This window comes from Carassius gibelio, chromosome B7, assembly GCF_023724105.1.
Source record: "Carassius gibelio isolate Cgi1373 ecotype wild population from Czech Republic chromosome B7, carGib1.2-hapl.c, whole genome shotgun sequence".
Taxonomy (NCBI): domain Eukaryota; kingdom Metazoa; phylum Chordata; class Actinopteri; order Cypriniformes; family Cyprinidae; genus Carassius; species Carassius gibelio.
The window spans coordinates 10,005,340-10,023,581 of NC_068402.1; the positions used below are offsets into that span (position 1 = coordinate 10,005,340).

At 39.7% G+C, this 18,242-nt stretch overlaps 1 protein-coding gene and 1 long non-coding RNA gene across 3 annotated transcripts in view; one reads left to right on the forward strand and one right to left on the reverse strand.

Annotated features, from left to right (window-relative positions):
* Positions 1-18,242, reverse strand: part of pcsk6 (proprotein convertase subtilisin/kexin type 6) — a 71,067-nt gene that overhangs the window by 10,677 nt on the left and 42,148 nt on the right. The window contains exons 12-16 of the mRNA XM_052561505.1: positions 16,537-16,725; positions 7,572-7,708; positions 6,235-6,417; positions 5,209-5,311; positions 3,236-3,432 (exon numbers count right to left, since the gene is read on the reverse strand). Coding sequence (XP_052417465.1) covers positions 3,236-3,432; positions 5,209-5,311; positions 6,235-6,417; positions 7,572-7,708; positions 16,537-16,725 — 809 coding nt within the window. The remainder of the gene's footprint in view (positions 1-3,235; positions 3,433-5,208; positions 5,312-6,234; positions 6,418-7,571; positions 7,709-16,536; positions 16,726-18,242) is intronic.
* On the forward strand, positions 8,295-13,584 carry LOC127962074 (uncharacterized). Of its 2 annotated transcripts, none has more exons than XR_008154520.1 (2): positions 8,295-8,478; positions 13,423-13,584. It is a non-coding gene; the product is annotated as an uncharacterized LOC127962074 (long non-coding RNA). The 2 variants fall into 2 exon arrangements; XR_008154519.1 differs by lacking the exon at positions 13,423-13,584 and adding an exon at positions 8,581-8,742.

Genomic DNA, 18,242 nt, shown 5'->3' on the forward strand with positions numbered 1-18,242 from the left:
GATAATTATGTTTCTGCTCCTTTAATAATAAAAACTGGTGTTCCTTAAGGAATTAATTCTGGGGCCAATTTTATTATCTATCTACATGAATGAAATTGGTTTAGGAGTTGAGCCAGCAAATGTACACATCTTTAAAAGTGGCAATGGACTCTCTAAAGAATGCTTTTAATTCATTTCAGACTTCTCTTGGTAACCTAAAATTAATGTGAAATGCTAAATAAAGAAATACATGTATACAGTACAATGCAGAATTTTAATATTCAAAAAGGTAAATGTGCATTGTTTTATTAACACTTTAAGAAGAGAATACATTATTTACAAGATCACACTGTAACCAGCATGCACAAAAACAATGAAATTAATCAAAATAAGCCTTATTATTATTTTGAAATATTATTTTCCCTTTTTTGGTTTATTTTTATTTACATTTTAGAAAGGTTGCCTTATTACATTTACTTAAAATTAAATAAGTTACAATTATGTATTGTAGTTTTATATACTGTAGTTTTCATTAACATTTTTAAATTGTTTTTTTTTTTCATTTAAATCTAAGGTAATATTTGTTACTTATTTTAATTCAAAGAAAATCATTAGATTTAGTCATAAATTTGCACCTATAGTTTTTATTTTTTGTATTTCAGTTATTTTACTAGGCTAAACTAAATAAAAATTACAAATATTGATTTCAGCAACTTGCTGTAAGTAGTTACATTTTCAGTTTAATTTTTTTATTTCAGTTAACATTCAAACAGTAAACAAACTGCAGTCTATAGCCTTATGAACCAATTATGGTTACATTTTCCTATTTAGAGCACTTTTACTCAGCATAGACAGCACATTAAAGCAACAAATACACTGTGTGTTTATGAAGACAGAGTAAATTAATAATCAAATATATCAAGCAAACGTAAAACACTAACTGATTCAGTGCAAATGAACTGAATGCATGTGCACTGACTGACATGAAAGCACTGTAAAGAGCCTTTAGCACTTCAACACTTCAACTTTTCCTGTGATATGAAAAAAGTTTTTAGAACAAAACAAAACCCAGTTGCAGATTCCAGAATTCATACTTATTTATTTTATGATCGAATGTTTTATGAATTATATTTTAAAAATACCAGCAGCTGTTTCCCAAAATATTTACACACTTTAAGTGACGGATATCTAGAAAGAACAAAATATACTAGCAGAGAAAAAGACAAAAGCACCCAAGATAAAAAAAAAAAAAAATTATGTTAGAAAAACTAAACGTCAAAATCAAAAATTTGGTGATTTATAGTGGTTTTCTGCTGTGAATTATTCCCAGTGCTGCACAAGACATACAAAAAGAGAAAGGGAGAGACAAATTTAGACCTTTGAGTTATATATTACCCATAATTTTCTCTGATTAATAATGAGTGAAATATCTGGGCATCTGGATGCAATTCATGCTTGGGTTTGTACAAATTTCATCCATTCACACTGCCACTAAACACATCTGCTCTAGACGCACGGCTCCGCATGTGTTCAGCAACTGAGGACGAGCGTGCAAATAACCATAAACCAACTCAAACTCTCCGTCCCCATAAGCATCGCAGGCGGACTGTGAAAGATGCTCAATCATTAGTCTCATTTGTGGAGATAACTAGAGCTCATCTCCTTCCCAGCAGCTGTTATCAACAAGACGGAAACAACAAGGGACAATAAAGCCACAGCATGAAACAGAATCAGTGAAAGCACTGGCTTCTTCTGCTCTGCGCACATGTGAGCCACGCTTCACCGCTGACTCACTAATACACTCTGTTCTGTGATTATATAGGCAGTCTTTAAAAAGCACAGATACAAATTCTGACACTATTTACTATTAGTTCACCCTCATGACATTCCACACCTGTATGATATTATTTTTTGGGAAGCACAAAAGTTGAAGAATCGTTTCTTTTAGACACAAGTTTTCACATCTGTTAGGCTTCAAAAAGGACAAAAAACACTGTCAACATAAGAGCATATCATACAATAAGCGATATCACACGAGCAAAGAGAGCAGTATTACACAAGTGGTGATTTTGTCCCGAATATTACGAGTTTAAATGTGATATTAAACAACAGTTCGGTAAATAAGAAGTTAATATTATGTTTTGTTATAAACGCAATGTGTGTTTGCTCAGTTTAGCAGATAATATATTACTTTTAAAGGCACAGCAGAACTGCTGTGCTTCTGTGAGCAACACAGCTGTGTCTAGTTTTACAGAGAGAATCGTTTACTTCATTCCTGAATGAATCATCCATTTAAACTGAATCGAATGAATGAATGACTCAATAAAACACTTTCCGTCACCTGCTGGCAGATTTTGTTTCTTATTTAGAGTATCATTTCATACAAATAAATAAATAAATAAACATTAAATGTAAATTCTGTCATCATTTACACAGCCTCATGTAGTTTCAAACCTTTCTTTTGTGGAACATAAAAGAAGGTATTTTGGAAGACTGTTTTGGTTACCAACGACTTTCATTGTATGAATAAAAAATATTGAGATGTTTCATTAATTTATCTTCTTTTATGTTCCATAGTTTATGTTAGGCCGCTGTAGCCTAAATGTTTAAGTGTAATACATTTTATGTTGAATCAAATAAAACATTTCTTTCTTATACTACAATTTGTAATGTCTATTTGATACTTTCTAATTTCACACAAAAAATTGCTTTAAATAGTCTTTTGTGGTGATTTTCACATTCAAATTTATTTTGTGATTAATGAGATTATGAATTATATGTTTATATAAAAATACATATTTAAATATATTTTTGAAAATTTCCTTTTTAATAACATAAATGACTACTTTAACATTTACACAGTTTATGCTTATCAGAGTACCACATCATTAGCTTAGTAGTAAAAGGATACCAAAATGAAAATTAAATCATAAAACTTTGCATTACTGCAATTATTTTAGGCTTTTTGGTGATAAATGCTTATGACATTCATCATTTATAAGTTGCTTTGGGACCTTAAATTAGTAAGATAATAATTAGATAGAAATAAAAAGAAATAATGACAGAAGAAATTGTAGTAATAGAAGTAAATAAATGGATGATATACTACATTTCTTTTAAATTATTATTTAAAATGACAGACCTCGGTTTGGTGTTTACTAGATACATATGACTCTATTTGGTTGTATAGAAACTTCAGTTCAATACAGTCATAAGTGAAATGTATCAGTGGATGCCCCGTCTTGGTTAGACTCACCGTCGTCGTGAAAGCAGCCGGCGGGACAGGTCTCCACACAGGTGCTCTCCTTCGAGTAGAAGTAAAGTCCTCTCCGGCAAGAGCGGCAATCGTTTGGCCCACGAGCCACACACTTCTCACAGCCTCGGTGACAGCGGCGACATCTGCGGGCCTCTGTGTCCTCAAAATAACCCAGCGGACAGTGACTTACACACGTCCTGTGATGGGGACAAGAAGAAAAGCAGCATCAATCTGTTTGACAATGAGGAAGACAAAGCAGACTTCATTCAACATACTCTTAGGTGTCAATCACATTTACACATCGCCTCTGGAATATTTATCCGTCTTAAAAAAATTCGGATTGGGTTTGACTTTCGATGTTTTTCACAACGTAGCAAGTATTTTGAGAGGTGTTTTGACCATTCAGAGCACAACGTACAAGCGAACGGCAAAATCCAGAATGCCGATTGTGAAGATCATTCATTTCGTCTCGCTGCACAAAGCACCGTAAAGATCCTTGTACACAGAGTTCACAGAATCTGGTGGTCTTCTTTTTAATATGTAGCTCTAGTATCGCTAGCAAAGCATCAAACTGAGCCACTGACATGAATAGTGAAGTAAACTTTGAATCGTTTGTGATAATCCTGATGCTCCTGAGGGGGAACTCTCCGTCCTCTGTATATATCAGGATTGGATGGACCCAATATTTCCTTTCTTTTTTCTCTTTTTAAGAAGCAAGAGGACAAAATCATCCTCATTGCTTGAAGGCTCAATTTAGTGCTGTTTTGTAATTTTTTTTTTGCAACAGATTTATTAATATGAATCAGACTCAGTGTGCAAAGCTTCTGTGCGTGATTAATTTTTTATTCAAATACAAAAAAAGTGTTCAATAGGTTTTAGGTTTGAGTAATGTTATAAAGATAATAATAGACTATTTTCGTTCCTGAAAGTCGTGACATTTGCACACACACACAGCAGTGAGAAGTGAACACACTGTGAACACACACCTGGAGCAGTGGGCAGCTATAGATCCAGCGGCCGGAGAGCAACTGGGGGTTCAGTGCTTTGCACAAGGGCACCTCAGCCATGGGTATTGAGGGAGGAGGAGAGTGCTGTTCATTGTTTTTAAAATGAAATAAAATTATGTGCACAAAGAACTGAGTTCCTACTGATGTGGTCTGGATCTTCATTAAAAATAAAGTTAATCCACTCTTTCCTAATGTTGTGATCAGAAGAAAGGCGATGCAAAGACCACAACTTGGCACTGCACTGCATCTTGTTGTCTTCGGATCATCTTGTTTGTTTGGTTTCTGTGTAGACCTCCACGTTCATCTCTCTTTTAAACACTATGTGTGTGAATCAGTGGGTGGAGCTAAACAGGTAGCGATGTCAATCATCTTCTGAGGAGGCGGTGCTTATCCACACTATAACATCATAGAGTAGAACATTCCACAAGCTGTTGTTTTGGCAGACTGCCTTCAATATAAGCTGTTTTTAGACTAACGGCAAAATGTTGAGTTCTGAAACTCACACTTTTATAGAGCAGTGACCTCTCATATGTCAAAAGATCACATTTAAAGTTTTTTTTTTTTTAAACTTTAAAGTACTTTTTGTGTAGTTATGTCATTTATATACATTTCCATTTGTGTAAACATAATTTTAAAAAATATTTTCTGTATAGCTTTTATTCATTTTTATTACATAACTAAATGAAAATAAGAAATATTATCTTGGCAAGTAGCTGAAATAATATAAGTGTCAGTGTTTTTTGTAATATTTTATTTTAATTCAGTTTATTTTGTCTCAAGTAACTTAACAAAAAATGTATTTTATATTATAAATTATAAAAACACTAATCGTATCTTATTGTTTTACCCAGTTTAATTTAGGTACATTTATTTAAGTATGTTCAGACCATTTTAATGGGCATTTTAAGAGGCCAACAGTGTCATTATTCAATACTATAATAGTTTCTGTCTTTGTGTGATCTGTACCTGCCGCTCTTGAGGCTGCCCAGACTGAAGTGAATGCAGTTGAGGCAGTGATCGGCATCTGCTCCGTCGCAGCCCTGATCTCCACATTCAGGATGACACGGACCTGAAATACAGTCCACAGATGTAGTAGATAATATTACATTTGGTCTTTTAAGCGATGTACGAATGAGGAACATAAGAACCAAGTCCCCAGAGAGTATTCAATAAATATTCATAGTATGCAATGCCAGGTTTATCAGAACAATTAATATCAAATAAATGATATTTTTGAACTAGGAATCATTTATTTTATCACAAAAGACAAAAGCACATTTAAGCAAAGAAATGATGTCCACATTTCTGAGGAAAAGTAACAAATGTCTTGTGTGTGTTTGTGTTTTGAGTTGTTTAAAGAAAAGATTAAAGATATCATAAATCTCACACTATCAACAAGGAACCAGTACCATCATATTTAAATATGATGCATAATAATAATATCATTGTACTGTTTATTAAATATAAGTAACATAAACAAAAAATCTTTTTTTGAAGCAATCAATTTTTCTCCAGTAGCAAATACTAATAAATATTTTTTTTGTGGCTTTTTTTGGTTTGGCTTTTATTTTTAACATGAATTTCCTTTTAGACCAATAATAAACAAAATGTTCAGAATACATCACCTGCCCCTTGTGCATGCTTTTCCTTATTTAACTGCATTTTTAAAGAGCTTAAATTAAAAAGTTACCTTTCAAACGTTTGTGGTTTTGATTTTGCTTTTAATAAAAAGCTTCTTTTTTTCTTTTTCTTTTTTCTTTTTTAGAAGTATGCATTAAATTGATTGAAAGTAACAGTAAAGATAACAAATATATATATATTGAGATATTTTCAAATACTAAACTTATTTTAAATTGTAATAATATTTCACTGTTTTTAATGCATTTGTGATCACATAAATGCAAGCTTAGTGACCATAAGATCTCTTTAAAACTCTTTAAACATTCTCACGGCCACAAACTTCTGAACTTGTCTAGGTATTACTGTGAGTACCATTATATTCCTCCTCTTCCTCCTCTTCATGCTCAGGGGCTCCTGGCACAGAATCTAGGTTTTTCAGCTCCTTGCCTGCTGTGGGAATCTCCAGCATCCTGGAGAACGAGTGCTGGGAGCCCTGGGATTGGTAGGGGTGCTCAGCCGTGCCGTGAAGGATGAGTGTCCACTCCTTCAGCTTACCTGACAGAGAGGAGAGAGCAGGAGACCAGGCCATGAGGAGGGACAAAGAAAATTCTGTCAAGCATTGCAATGAATCACATCAACCCTGACGAGAAAGAAGACAGGACGACTTTAATCTGCAGCAGGACTCAATAAAGGTTTGCAATTAACAGAAATGTCATTCATTCAAGAAAGCAACACACCTGATGGAAGAACATGAATGCAAACAATTCCAAATGAGCAAAAAAAAAAGAGAAAAAAAAAGGAAATCCATCTAGGCCTGCTAATGAGAATTTACTTTAATTAGGATGCGGACTTAGAAATCAGCTGCCTATGTAGAAAGTAAGCCATATTACAAGGTTTGAGAACAGTGTAATGTGTGAATTGTGTGAACTGTTCTATTGGTTCCTTCTTTGCAAAACATACTGCTAAAGTATACTATTGAGAGCCAAAATAAATTATTTTTTGTTATCTATCATATCACAATAAAGACAGAAATTCCAAAAATAAAATAAAACAATACAAAATAAATAAAATGAAATGAAATTATATGTATATATATATATATATATATATATATATATATATATATATATATATATATATATATATATATATATATATATATATATATATAATGAAAATATTTTGAATTCAATAAAAAATAGTAAATATTAAAATAAAATAAAAATATAAAAAATACTATAGATAAAAAGAGTGAGAAACAAACAAATAATACATATAAAATATAAAAATTAAATAAATAATAATAATATATATTACAAAACAATTCATTTTAATTCATTCATTTAAAATAATTAATTCAAGATAATTATAAAGAATTAAATTTAAAATAATAATGAAATAAATTAATAATCAAATAAAAATAAAAATAAAAATATAAAATTATAGGATTTTTTTTAACAAGTTGGGAAAGGTGAAAGTATTTCACATGTGGCACAATGGTATACAAAACAACATAAAACTGAAGGGGTAATCAAATTCAGCTTCATATTGAAGCAAAAAAGCAGGTGTGTAAACAATACTAGAATTAGACCAGAGTCAGGTGTTTTAGGATTATACTGTTTAGACTGAACATGACTGGCATCACAGCTCACTGACTTCATGTTGTCTGATGCTTGTGTGGGTCTGAACCTCATCCCTCTGTTCCTTACCTAACACTTCAGGGTTACGCAGCTGAGACGGCGAGTCTGAGATCTCCAGCGTCCACGTGCCCTCCGCTCTCTCCCCCCAGCAGTGAACCGTCATGAACTCCCAGTTCCTGAAGCCCTCGTTGGAGTTATCAAACAATCTGGAAAACAGAAGAAACAGAGGTCAACGTTTCAGAGAGAATAATGAAAATAAGGAGATAAGACAACACAAAGTCATCTGATACACCGCATCACTAGTAACTGCTCATTATTCACACAGAAGATCCCTCAAAAAGATCTGAACCTCCTCAATAATGGATGAAATAAACTAAAGAGCAAACAAAACAGTACAACTTTAGCAGCAAACTAAAGTCATATTCAAAAAGGGGGGGGGGATTCCTATTTACATACTGTATATTTGATTTGTAGTGTATTAACAATACAGATTTTCAGAGACAGTTCTTACTTAAACCATCACAATCAACTGCACCAAATGATTGTGTATAAAACAACAAAAGAGCAATAACAAAATAAATGCATAACAGTTTCCACCTGTGATTGTTTCTGCAATCTTAAATCCAGTAACCATCACTGCATCACCTACAACAGTAACCGAAAAATGACTAAAACCTATATTTAGGTTAATGCCATTGGTCTCATTACATTACACAGCCTATTTACTGATCCTCAAGCCATCCTAGGTGAATACAACTTTCTTCTTTCAGACAAATTAGAAGGTGTCACGAACCCTTGGTCATGATCCTGGCTCTGGCTGATTTGAGATTGCTGGTGGGCGTGTTCTCCAGTGATCCTGTCTTCTCACCTGCAGTTCATCACCTCAGTCAAGCACACCTGTTCCATTTCAAGCAATCTACTCTCTTATAAAAGCCAGACCAACTTTCCAGTCCCCGCCGGATCGTTGTACCATTCAGTACGAGTACACGTCAGCCGACCAATATTTTGAGTTATCTGTGTTTTGTCATTTGTTTGGGAAATTGAGAGCTAACTAAGTTTTTCCTTTTTTTGATCGCAGTGTTCCAGCCTGAACCTTGAAATCAAATCTCTCACCAGAACCTCAGGACACAGATTACTGAAACTGGATCACCAACCGTCATCTCTGCGAGAACATATCCGGCTCGGCATACATCTCTGTTAAAAACCTGGTGTTAATAAATTTACCTTCAATTGAACTACACTCTGGTCTGCATTTGAGTTCTGGTTCCCGGTCCTGACAGAACGATCCGGCCATTATGGACTCAGCAGACCTAGAGCCAGTTCGCCACGCGGTATCCACTCAAGGAGCAATTCTGGATCAGCACAGTACCGCACTTAGGGAAATTATGGGAGGACTTCAGGACTTGTCCCTTCGTGTGGGAACCCTTCAGGAGTCCCTGCGAAATCCTCCTCCAGCCCCTGAACTGGCCGAATCAGTCACAGCTAACCCTGCCAGGGAACCTTGGGTTTCACCACCGGAGAGGTACGATGGGAACCTAGGTCAGTGTAAGACATTTCTCATGCAATGTGGTCTAGTTTTTGCTCTCCAACCCCTCACCTATGCCACAGAGAGATCCAAGATTGCCTACCTCATCGGGTTGCTGCGAGGAGCGGCTTTGGAGTGGGCTTCAGTTCACTGGAGGAGACAGGACCAGTTTACCACCACTTATGTTGCATTTACTGCAGAGATGACCAAGGTTTTCGACCATCCGGTCCAAGGTAATGACGCTTCCATGAGATTGTTCTCTATTCACCAAGGACTCCGGAGCGTGGCGGAGTATGCCATTGAGTTCCGAACATTGGCCGTAGAGAGTGGGTGGAATGAGGCGTCCCTGCTGGCTGCGTTTATCAATGGTTTAAGTGAAAGATTGAAGGATGAACTGGTGACACATCCTGAACCTGTGAACCTGGATAATCTCATTGCTTTGACAATTCGTATAGACAATCGCTGTAGAGAGCGACGACGACAGAAACAACGCAACCCTGCCGGTGACGTCATTCCTCGCCGAAGAGATCACTCCCCAGCTCCGGTAGGATCCAGATCTTTTCCTCGTCCTGTACTTCCACTGGAGCCCGTGCTGCGAGAGGAGTTCCCGGAGGGTGAGCCTATGCAGCTGGGTCGGAACCGTCTCAGTGCAGATGAACGAGAACGCCGTAGAGGAACAAACGCTTGCCTCTACTGTGGACAACCAGGCCACTACATCGCCAATTGTCCCATCCGACCGTTAAACCGGAGGGCTCGCTAACCAGGGGGAGCATCCTAGCGAGCCGAGCAACCATACCTCTGTCTTCCCGTCCACGAACCCAATTACACGCCACTATCTTCTGGAGGAATCAGACTCTGGAGCTCCAGGCCCTTATTGACTCTGGAGCAGACGAGAGATTTTTGGACACCACATTAGTAAATCAGCTGGGATTAACCACGGAGCAGCTTAAGGAGCCACTGGAGGCTAGTACACTTGACGGGAGGCTGCTTGCTCGAGTAACGACCCGAACCTGCCCTGTCCAGCTCCAGTTGTCAGGTAATCATTTTGAAGAAATCTCCTTTTTTGTTATTGACTCACCATTTATACCGTTAGTTTTGGGGCACTCCTGGTTAACCAGACATAATCCTCATATTGACTGGATATCTGCTAAGGTTCATAACTGGAGCTCAGCCTGTCTTGCTAGTTGTTTGCGGTCTGCTCTGCCTTCTTCTGTAACCCGCCAGAAACCCAAACCAGACCGGCCAGACCTGTCCTTAATCCCCACTGAGTACCACGAGATATCGGAGGTGTTCTGTAAACAACAGGCTCTCTCACTTCCCCCGCACCGACCCTATGACTGCGCCATTGACCTGTTGCCCGGATCTACGTTTCCTCGGAGCCGTCTGTATAACATCTCCAGACCAGAGCGGGTGGCAATGGAGGAGTACATTAACAATTCCCTGGCAGCTGGGATTATCCGCCCTTCATCATCACCTCTTGGAGCCGGGTTTTTCTTTGTGGGTAAGAAGGATGGGACCCTCCGCCCGTGTATCGACTTCAGAGGTTTGAATGATATCACTGTAAAGAACAAATATCCACTACCACTCATGAACTCAGCCTTTGAATTTCTCCAGGGAGCCACAGTATTTTCAAAACTAGATCTCCGCAATGCCTACCACCTGGTCCGAATTCGTAAAGGAGATGAATGGAAGACGGCCTTCAACACCCCTCTGGGACACTTTGAGTACTTGGTTATGCCTTTTGGCCTGTCTAACTCACCTGCCGTCTTTCAGTGTCTAATCAATGATGTGCTTAGAGATATGCTTGGCAGATTTGTGTATGTTTATCTGGATGATATCCTCATCTTTTCCCAGAATCAAGCGGAACATGTCCAGCATGTCAGACAGGTCCTCCATCGACTACTGGAGAACCGTCTATTTGTCAAAGCAGAGAAGTGCAAGTTTCACGCCTCCACCATCACCTTTCTCGGTCACATCATTGCCAGAGGTCAGGTGAGGATGGATCCGGAGAAGGTGAGAGCAGTCTTAGATTGGCCCCGACCAGAAACAAGGAAACAGCTACAGAGATTTTTGGGGTTTGCTAATTTTTATAGACGTTTCATTAGAAATTACAGCCGCACTGCTGCACCCTTAACTGCACTAACCTCCCCAGCTAGACCGTTTCATTGGTCCTCTGAGGCAGAAGGAGCCTTTTTGGATCTCAAGAAGAGGTTTACATCTGCTCCCATTCTCATAAACCCTGACTCGTCCCGGCAGTTTGTTGTGGAGGTGGACGCCTCGGATGTGGGAGTGGGGGCAGTCCTGTCCCAGCGGTCACCTGAGGATAACAAACTTCACCCTTGTGCCTTTCTATCCCATCGTTTATCCCCCACGGAAAGAAACTATGATGTAGGGAACCGGGAACTGCTGGCTGTGAAGTTGGCTCTCGAGGAGTGGAGACATTGGCTAGAGGGCGTAGATCAACCGTTCGTGGTTTGGACCGACCATAAAAACCTGGAGTACATCCGCTCGGCGAAACGCCTGAATCCTCGTCAAGCCAGGTGGTCTCTTTTCTTTGGTCGCTTCAATTTTGCCCTTACCTACAGGCCCGGATCCAGAAATGTGAAGCCTGACGCTTTGTCTCGGCTGTTCGAGAAGGAGGAGACTATTTCAGAACCCGACACCATAATACCAAGAACCTGTGTCATTGGGGCAGCCATTTGGGAGATTGAAGGAGTGGTGAGAACGGCCCTGCAGCACCAGCCTGACCCAGGTAATGGCCCCCCGGGTCGTCTGTTTGTGCCTCTCTCTGTCCGTCCATCTGTATTACAGTGGGGTCACTCCTCCAGACTCTCATGCCATCCTGGAGTGGCACGATCTTTGGCCTTCATGCGCAGACGGTTCTGGTGGCCAGAGATGAGGAACGATGTCCAGACCTTTGTTTCTGCCTGTCCCGTTTGTGCACAGAACAAGGGTTCCAACCGACCCCCCCCAGGGTACCTGCAGCCGCTTCCCATACCTCGTCGTCCGTGGTCTCACTTATCACTGGATTTTGTATCTGGGCTACCTCCCTCGAAGGGTATGACTGTGGTTCTCACTGTGGTGGATCGCTTTAGCAAGTTTGCACGTTATCTGCCTCTGCCCAAACTGCCCACAGCTAAGGAGACTGCTGAACTCTTAGTCTCTGTGGTGTTCACGGTCCACGGCCTGCCTTTGGACATCGTTTCGGACAGAGGTTCACAATTCACCTCAGCCGTTTGGAAGTCATTCTGCCGAGCCATAGGGGCCACCATAAGCCTGACCTCTGGGTTCCATCCTCAAGCTAACGGCCAAGCAGAGAGAGCCAACCAGAAACTGGAGACCACCCTGCGTTGTTTGGCTTCCTCCAACCCCACGTCCTGGACATCTCAGCTTCCTTGGGTGGAGTATGCCCACAACACGCTTCCCACATCTGCCACAGGTCTGTCACCTTTTCAATGTGTCTATGGTTTTCAACCCCCGTTGTTTCCCTCTCAGGAGAAAGAGTTGGCTGTTTCCTCCATCCAAGCATACATTCGCAGATGTCATCGCACCTGGCACCGAGCCCGGGCCACCCTTCTGAGGACCTCTGCCCAATATGAGCGCCACGCCAACCGTCGTCGGACTCCTGCACCCTCCTATTCCGTGGGGGACAAGGTATGGCTCTCCACCCGGAATCTCCCGTTAAAGACAGACTCTAAGAAATTATCACCTAAATACATTGGTCCCTTGGTAATCGAGAAGGTCATCACCCCCGTGACCGTCCGCCTCCGACTGCCTCCCACTCTCAAGGTCCACCCTGCTTTCCATGTATCTCTGCTTAAGCCTGTGGTTATCAGTCCACTACTCCCTCCTCTCCCGGCCCCTCCACCCCCCCGGCTGATTGATGGCCATCCGGCGTTCACGGTTCACCGGATTTTGGACTCCCGTCGCCGGGGGCGCGGCGTGCAGTATCTCATCGACTGGGAGGGCTATGGACCAGAGGAGAGGAGCTGGGTTCCCCGGCAGCAGGTTCTGGATGCTGCTCTCATACGGGCATTCCATCGCTCTCACCCTGAGAAGCCTGGAGGACCGCCTGGAGGCGCTCGTCGGGGGAGGGGTACTGTCACGAACCCTTGGTCATGATCCTGGCTCTGGCTGATTTGAGATTGCTGGTGGGCGTGTTCTCCAGTGATCCTGTCTTCTCACCTGCAGTTCATCACCTCAGTCAAGCACACCTGTTCCATTTCAAGCAATCTACTCTCTTATAAAAGCCAGACCAACTTTCCAGTCCCCGCCGGATCGTTGTACCATTCAGTACGAGTACACGTCAGCCGACCAATATTTTGAGTTATCTGTGTTTTGTCATTTGTTTGGGAAATTGAGAGCTAACTAAGTTTTTCCTTTTTTTGATCGCAGTGTTCCAGCCTGAACCTTGAAATCAAATCTCTCACCAGAACCTCAGGACACAGATTACTGAAACTGGATCACCAACCGTCATCTCTGCGAGAACATATCCGGCTCGGCATACATCTCTGTTAAAAACCTGGTGTTAATAAATTTACCTTCAATTGAACTACACTCTGGTCTGCATTTGAGTTCTGGTTCCCGGTCCTGACAGAAGGTCTTTCAAAGTTTTATGAAAAATGTCCTGGCACTTCCCAGCTTATCAAGATTTTGAAGCCCAAAACGTGCATAAATCCATCATGAAAAGTACCTCATGTGGCTCTGAGGGATTAATAAAGACCTTCTAAAGTGAATCGATGCATTTGTGGAAGAGTAATATCCATATTTTAACTTTATAAACTGCAATCTCTATCTTAATTGTCATATGCATGTTCACGAGAGAGCGGCGTTCCAACAGACAGAGATAGAGATAATGGTTCATAAAGTTTTAAATATAGATCCATTTCTTGCACAAACGCATGGATTCGTTTCAGAAGGCCTTTATTAATCCTCTGGGGCTGTGTGGAGTACTTTTTATGAAGGATTTATGCACTTTATTTGCCTTCAAGATCTCAACAGCCATTCACTGCCATTATAACGCTCGGAAGAGCCAGGACATTTTTAAATATAACTCTGACTGTGTTCATCTGAAAGAAGAAAGTCATATAAACCTCTGATGGCTTGAGGGTGAGTAAGTCGTGGGGTAATTTTCAATTTTTGGTGTGAAATGACCCTTTAACATTAGCTGGTAGCCTGAGGGGTCTGAGTGATGTCATCTGAAAAGCAAAGTCGTTCAATAGTCGTAGCACATTTAAGAACATTAACAGAACTAAACCATTCGGTTCTGGTCATTTGTGATTCTTACTGCTACTTATGAGCAGCATGAACTCACTCTAAGCATCAGGCATCAACAAAAGTGCAGCTCTCCCCCTCTGCGTCCTCAGACCACTAGCGCTCGCTTTGAACTGAACTCATGCTGATAAAAACAGCTCCGTCCACAATCACACTACTAATGAGAGCTTAGCAGAGCCGTTTCTGAACTTGGCCCTCTCACGGCCCCATGTTAACAGGCTTGGACGGCGTATCGCACATTACGTCTGCACGCTTTCTTCTCCAGCCACCAAACGTGGCGTCTAAATCTGAACGGTGCTTGGCTCTGGCAGCGTGCATGTTAAATAGATGAGCTGAAGGGACGTCCCGACCACAACATCCCTCTCCATAATTCAAGGCAAATGTCTTTCCTGGCAATCCGCAGGCGTCATATGGATGGCTCTCCATCGACTCTCAGCGCTGAAAGGCCGGGGTGAGAGAGCAGTGCGGGGTGACCATTAATAAATCCTCTCTGAATGCGGGAAGTCCCATTAAGCTGTCATGTCTGTTATCAGAAAAGCAGACGCGCGGTGGGAGATGTTTGTGCAGGGGCGGATTTTGACAGCTCTTCCATCTCCATCACAGTAAATAAGACGTGGAACATCAAAACAATGAGCTTTCTGTGGAGAAGTGAGAATGGAGGGACGTTCACGTAGACAAACGAGAGTGACGAACATTGTTACCGGCAGAGAAGATGGCTGTGGCATTTTGGTTTTCCTAAACATTTCTGGCACTTAATATTTGAAGAGACACATTTCCTTCAATAAAACTTGTGCCATCCTCCAAACTATGAACAAAACGATGCACGATTTTTAGAAATTAATTAATTAATTAAAATATTCAAGGTATTCAGAACTATATTTCTTCAGATTTTGTTGCAGCCGCTAAAATACTTTAAATTATTTTATATATTTAATTTTAGTAACATTTTTGCCACATTTCCCACATCCCAATAAATGATGTGTAATATCCAAAATCTAGAAAAAAAACTTTAATTTGTTTCATTTTGTTTACAGCCTTTTGCAAAAAGGCATTAAATATTTGCATATACTTGCAATATTTGGCATTTTTGGCATTTCAAGTCTGTATGAAACATTTTTCATTTTTTTGCCATACTTCCCTCAAAAGCTCACAAGGGGAAATGCATTATTTAAAATAAGAATTTAGAAAAAAAAAAAAACAATCAGAAATTATTAAGACCATTTCGACCAATATACATTTCGTGATATTTTATTGTGCTGTAGTCTCACAAAATAATTTGAAGCCATATATACGGCGTATATTTTTATATTTATAAAACTACATAAGATTTAGTAATAATAAATACATAAAATCATTCAGATCTATTTTTTTTTCGTCACATTTTGTTTAGGTTGTAGCTTCATACTACTATACTATAAATAATCTGAAATATATTGAATTATATTGACACTATTGTTTTCTCATGTATGGTACTCAGTTCTGGTCCTCTGTATCTGATCTGGATGCTGAAGCAGAAGCAGAAGCAGCTGAGAGTGAGTGAGAGTTTTATTCATGAAGGTTAGGAGAACGATGCTCAGGGTCTCTCAGTACTCATAACCATGCGGGAAAAACCACTGAGTGAATACAAAACCACACGGAAGCCGAGAGGAGAGAGATTTTGGAAAGCGCAGAGCATCAAGACCAACAGAGAGGATATCAAACTGCTGCGTGATTGACAGCAAGAAGCTTCCGGTGTGACAGAAACCAGAGCAGCCAGATCAGACCCCGTCAGCTCCTGCGGACCCCTACAGAATACACTACGGTAAGAGCAGCACATTACCACGCTAGTGAGCACGTGTCTGTACGAGGAAAAAAAAAAGTTTTGGATATTGAAAATTATGAGAGCTCATGAGAGAAGGAGACACAAAACAAACTTTTGATTTGATTTGTGGCTCAGAAATGTTGATGGATGGATTTTCCTTTAATGCACTTTGTTTGTAGAACAGGTTTAAGAAAGTTGAGATGAACTTTACAGAAAACAGATATAAGTTTAAAGAGACATGCTGGTGGTCTGGCGGTTTGTGCACTTTCTCTATAGCAATGAGCTGCAGCGCTCATGCGGATGATGCAAGACCAAACTCTTTCATCATTTCCACTATCCATCCAATAAAACGCAGAAACCACTAAAACTGTAAAGCTCCTGGAGAGTTGTCATGAGTTGAGCTCTGTCAGATGTGCTGGTGTGTTGTGCATCACCTCTGAGCCAGCAGCTGTGATCGCGTCCCTGAAGGGCATACGAGGCTGATCTCCAGGTCTCCTCTGCGCGGGTGGACGATGAGGACGCGCACCACCACGTGCTCCAGAAACACCACTCGCTGATCCGGCTGATCGCTGCAACCGCTGCTCGAGATGCTGGCGTTCAGCTTCTGATCTGCTCGAATATACCTGCAGGAGGATCCAAGGGGGTCAGTGGAGAACAGGTGCGAATGTCAAATGCAGATCCGCGTTCATCGAAATTAATCAAAATCAGTCACAATGAGCACATTTAGGGGAAAAATATATATTATTTTTCATTCTCTAAAAGACTCTTAAACAAACCAAAAACAAGGATGAAACAGCAGTGCATGTCTGATAAAGCACTGGAATCTTTTTCCCGGCGATTTCCCGGTAAAATCAATTCTGATGCAGTTTCCTGCCAGCTGATCGATCAATTATATTATGTATATTATTAAGTAAATAATTATTATATAGCTACTAAAGATAATTTGCACTATTTGTTCTATTGCACTCTTAATATTTCTCACTCATTTTGTGTAGTTTGTGAATCATTTGCACTGTTTTTATTGTTGCAGAAGACAATTTGTGCAATTGTTTTAATGCTGCAGTTTGTGTTTATTGTTCATACTCAGATTGAAAATATATTTCTCCGAAAAAAACTTTTTTGTTTTGTTATAATATAACACTCTTTCCGTTTTCTTTACTCCCTAAACGTTTTTGGACACATCTCTATTGTTAGTAAATGAAATAGTCCTGTTTTTCACTCAAAAGCGCCAAAAATAATATTGTAATAAATTGCTATAACTTGCTTGGGGAATGTTATGTGTAACAACATTTTATTGGGAAGTGTAAAACACCCAGATACAACTTTTTAGAGAAAAATATCCAAACTTTAGGAGTTTCTGTTTGAGTACACAGTAAAAAAACATCCAGTTGTTGCTTGCGTTTTTCTTAAAATTCTGTAATTATATTAATTCTTAGAGAAAACAAAAGGGAAATTTGGACTTTAAATTAGTTAGACTTAAACTTCAAGTTCTCCTGTTTATAATGACATATGGCACTTGATGCTGACTGCTAGAATAGGTCTGAAAACAAAGAAAAGTGCAGGTGTGTCAGGCGCCCCAAAAATGGTCTAGGTCTTTCAGGGCTAAACTCTATGAGACCTCCATTATAGCTACTTGATGATACTTTTATGCTGTATTTATGTTCTTTTATCAGCATCCAAATTCAAAAGTATGAAAAATTGCAGATCAGAATAAAAACATTTTCACAGAAGGAACAAAATAAGAAGAAAATCACAATGACATGAGGGCGACTAAAATAACGAAATAAATAACATTCTCTACATGACGCATGTGACATAAATTACGGCTGCTTTCAGTAACCGCTTGCCTAAAAAGAAAATCTCCCAGTTCTTCCCGGCTGTCCTCAAGCACATCTGGAGTAAAGGGACTCGTGTTATAAAACAACAGAGACAAAATGCCTCTTAACAAGATAAATGGCTGAACTTAAGGCAAGTAGTGTATTTTGAGGACAAGTGGTCTTCTGGGAAAGTCCTGCCTCCTTTGAGTCACCGTCAAAGACCACATGACTTTATTTACATCTCTTACTGTAGTGAACAAAATCACTGCTACAGTGAAGGCATGACAGAGCGATCATACATAAACAACACCACAATATTATAA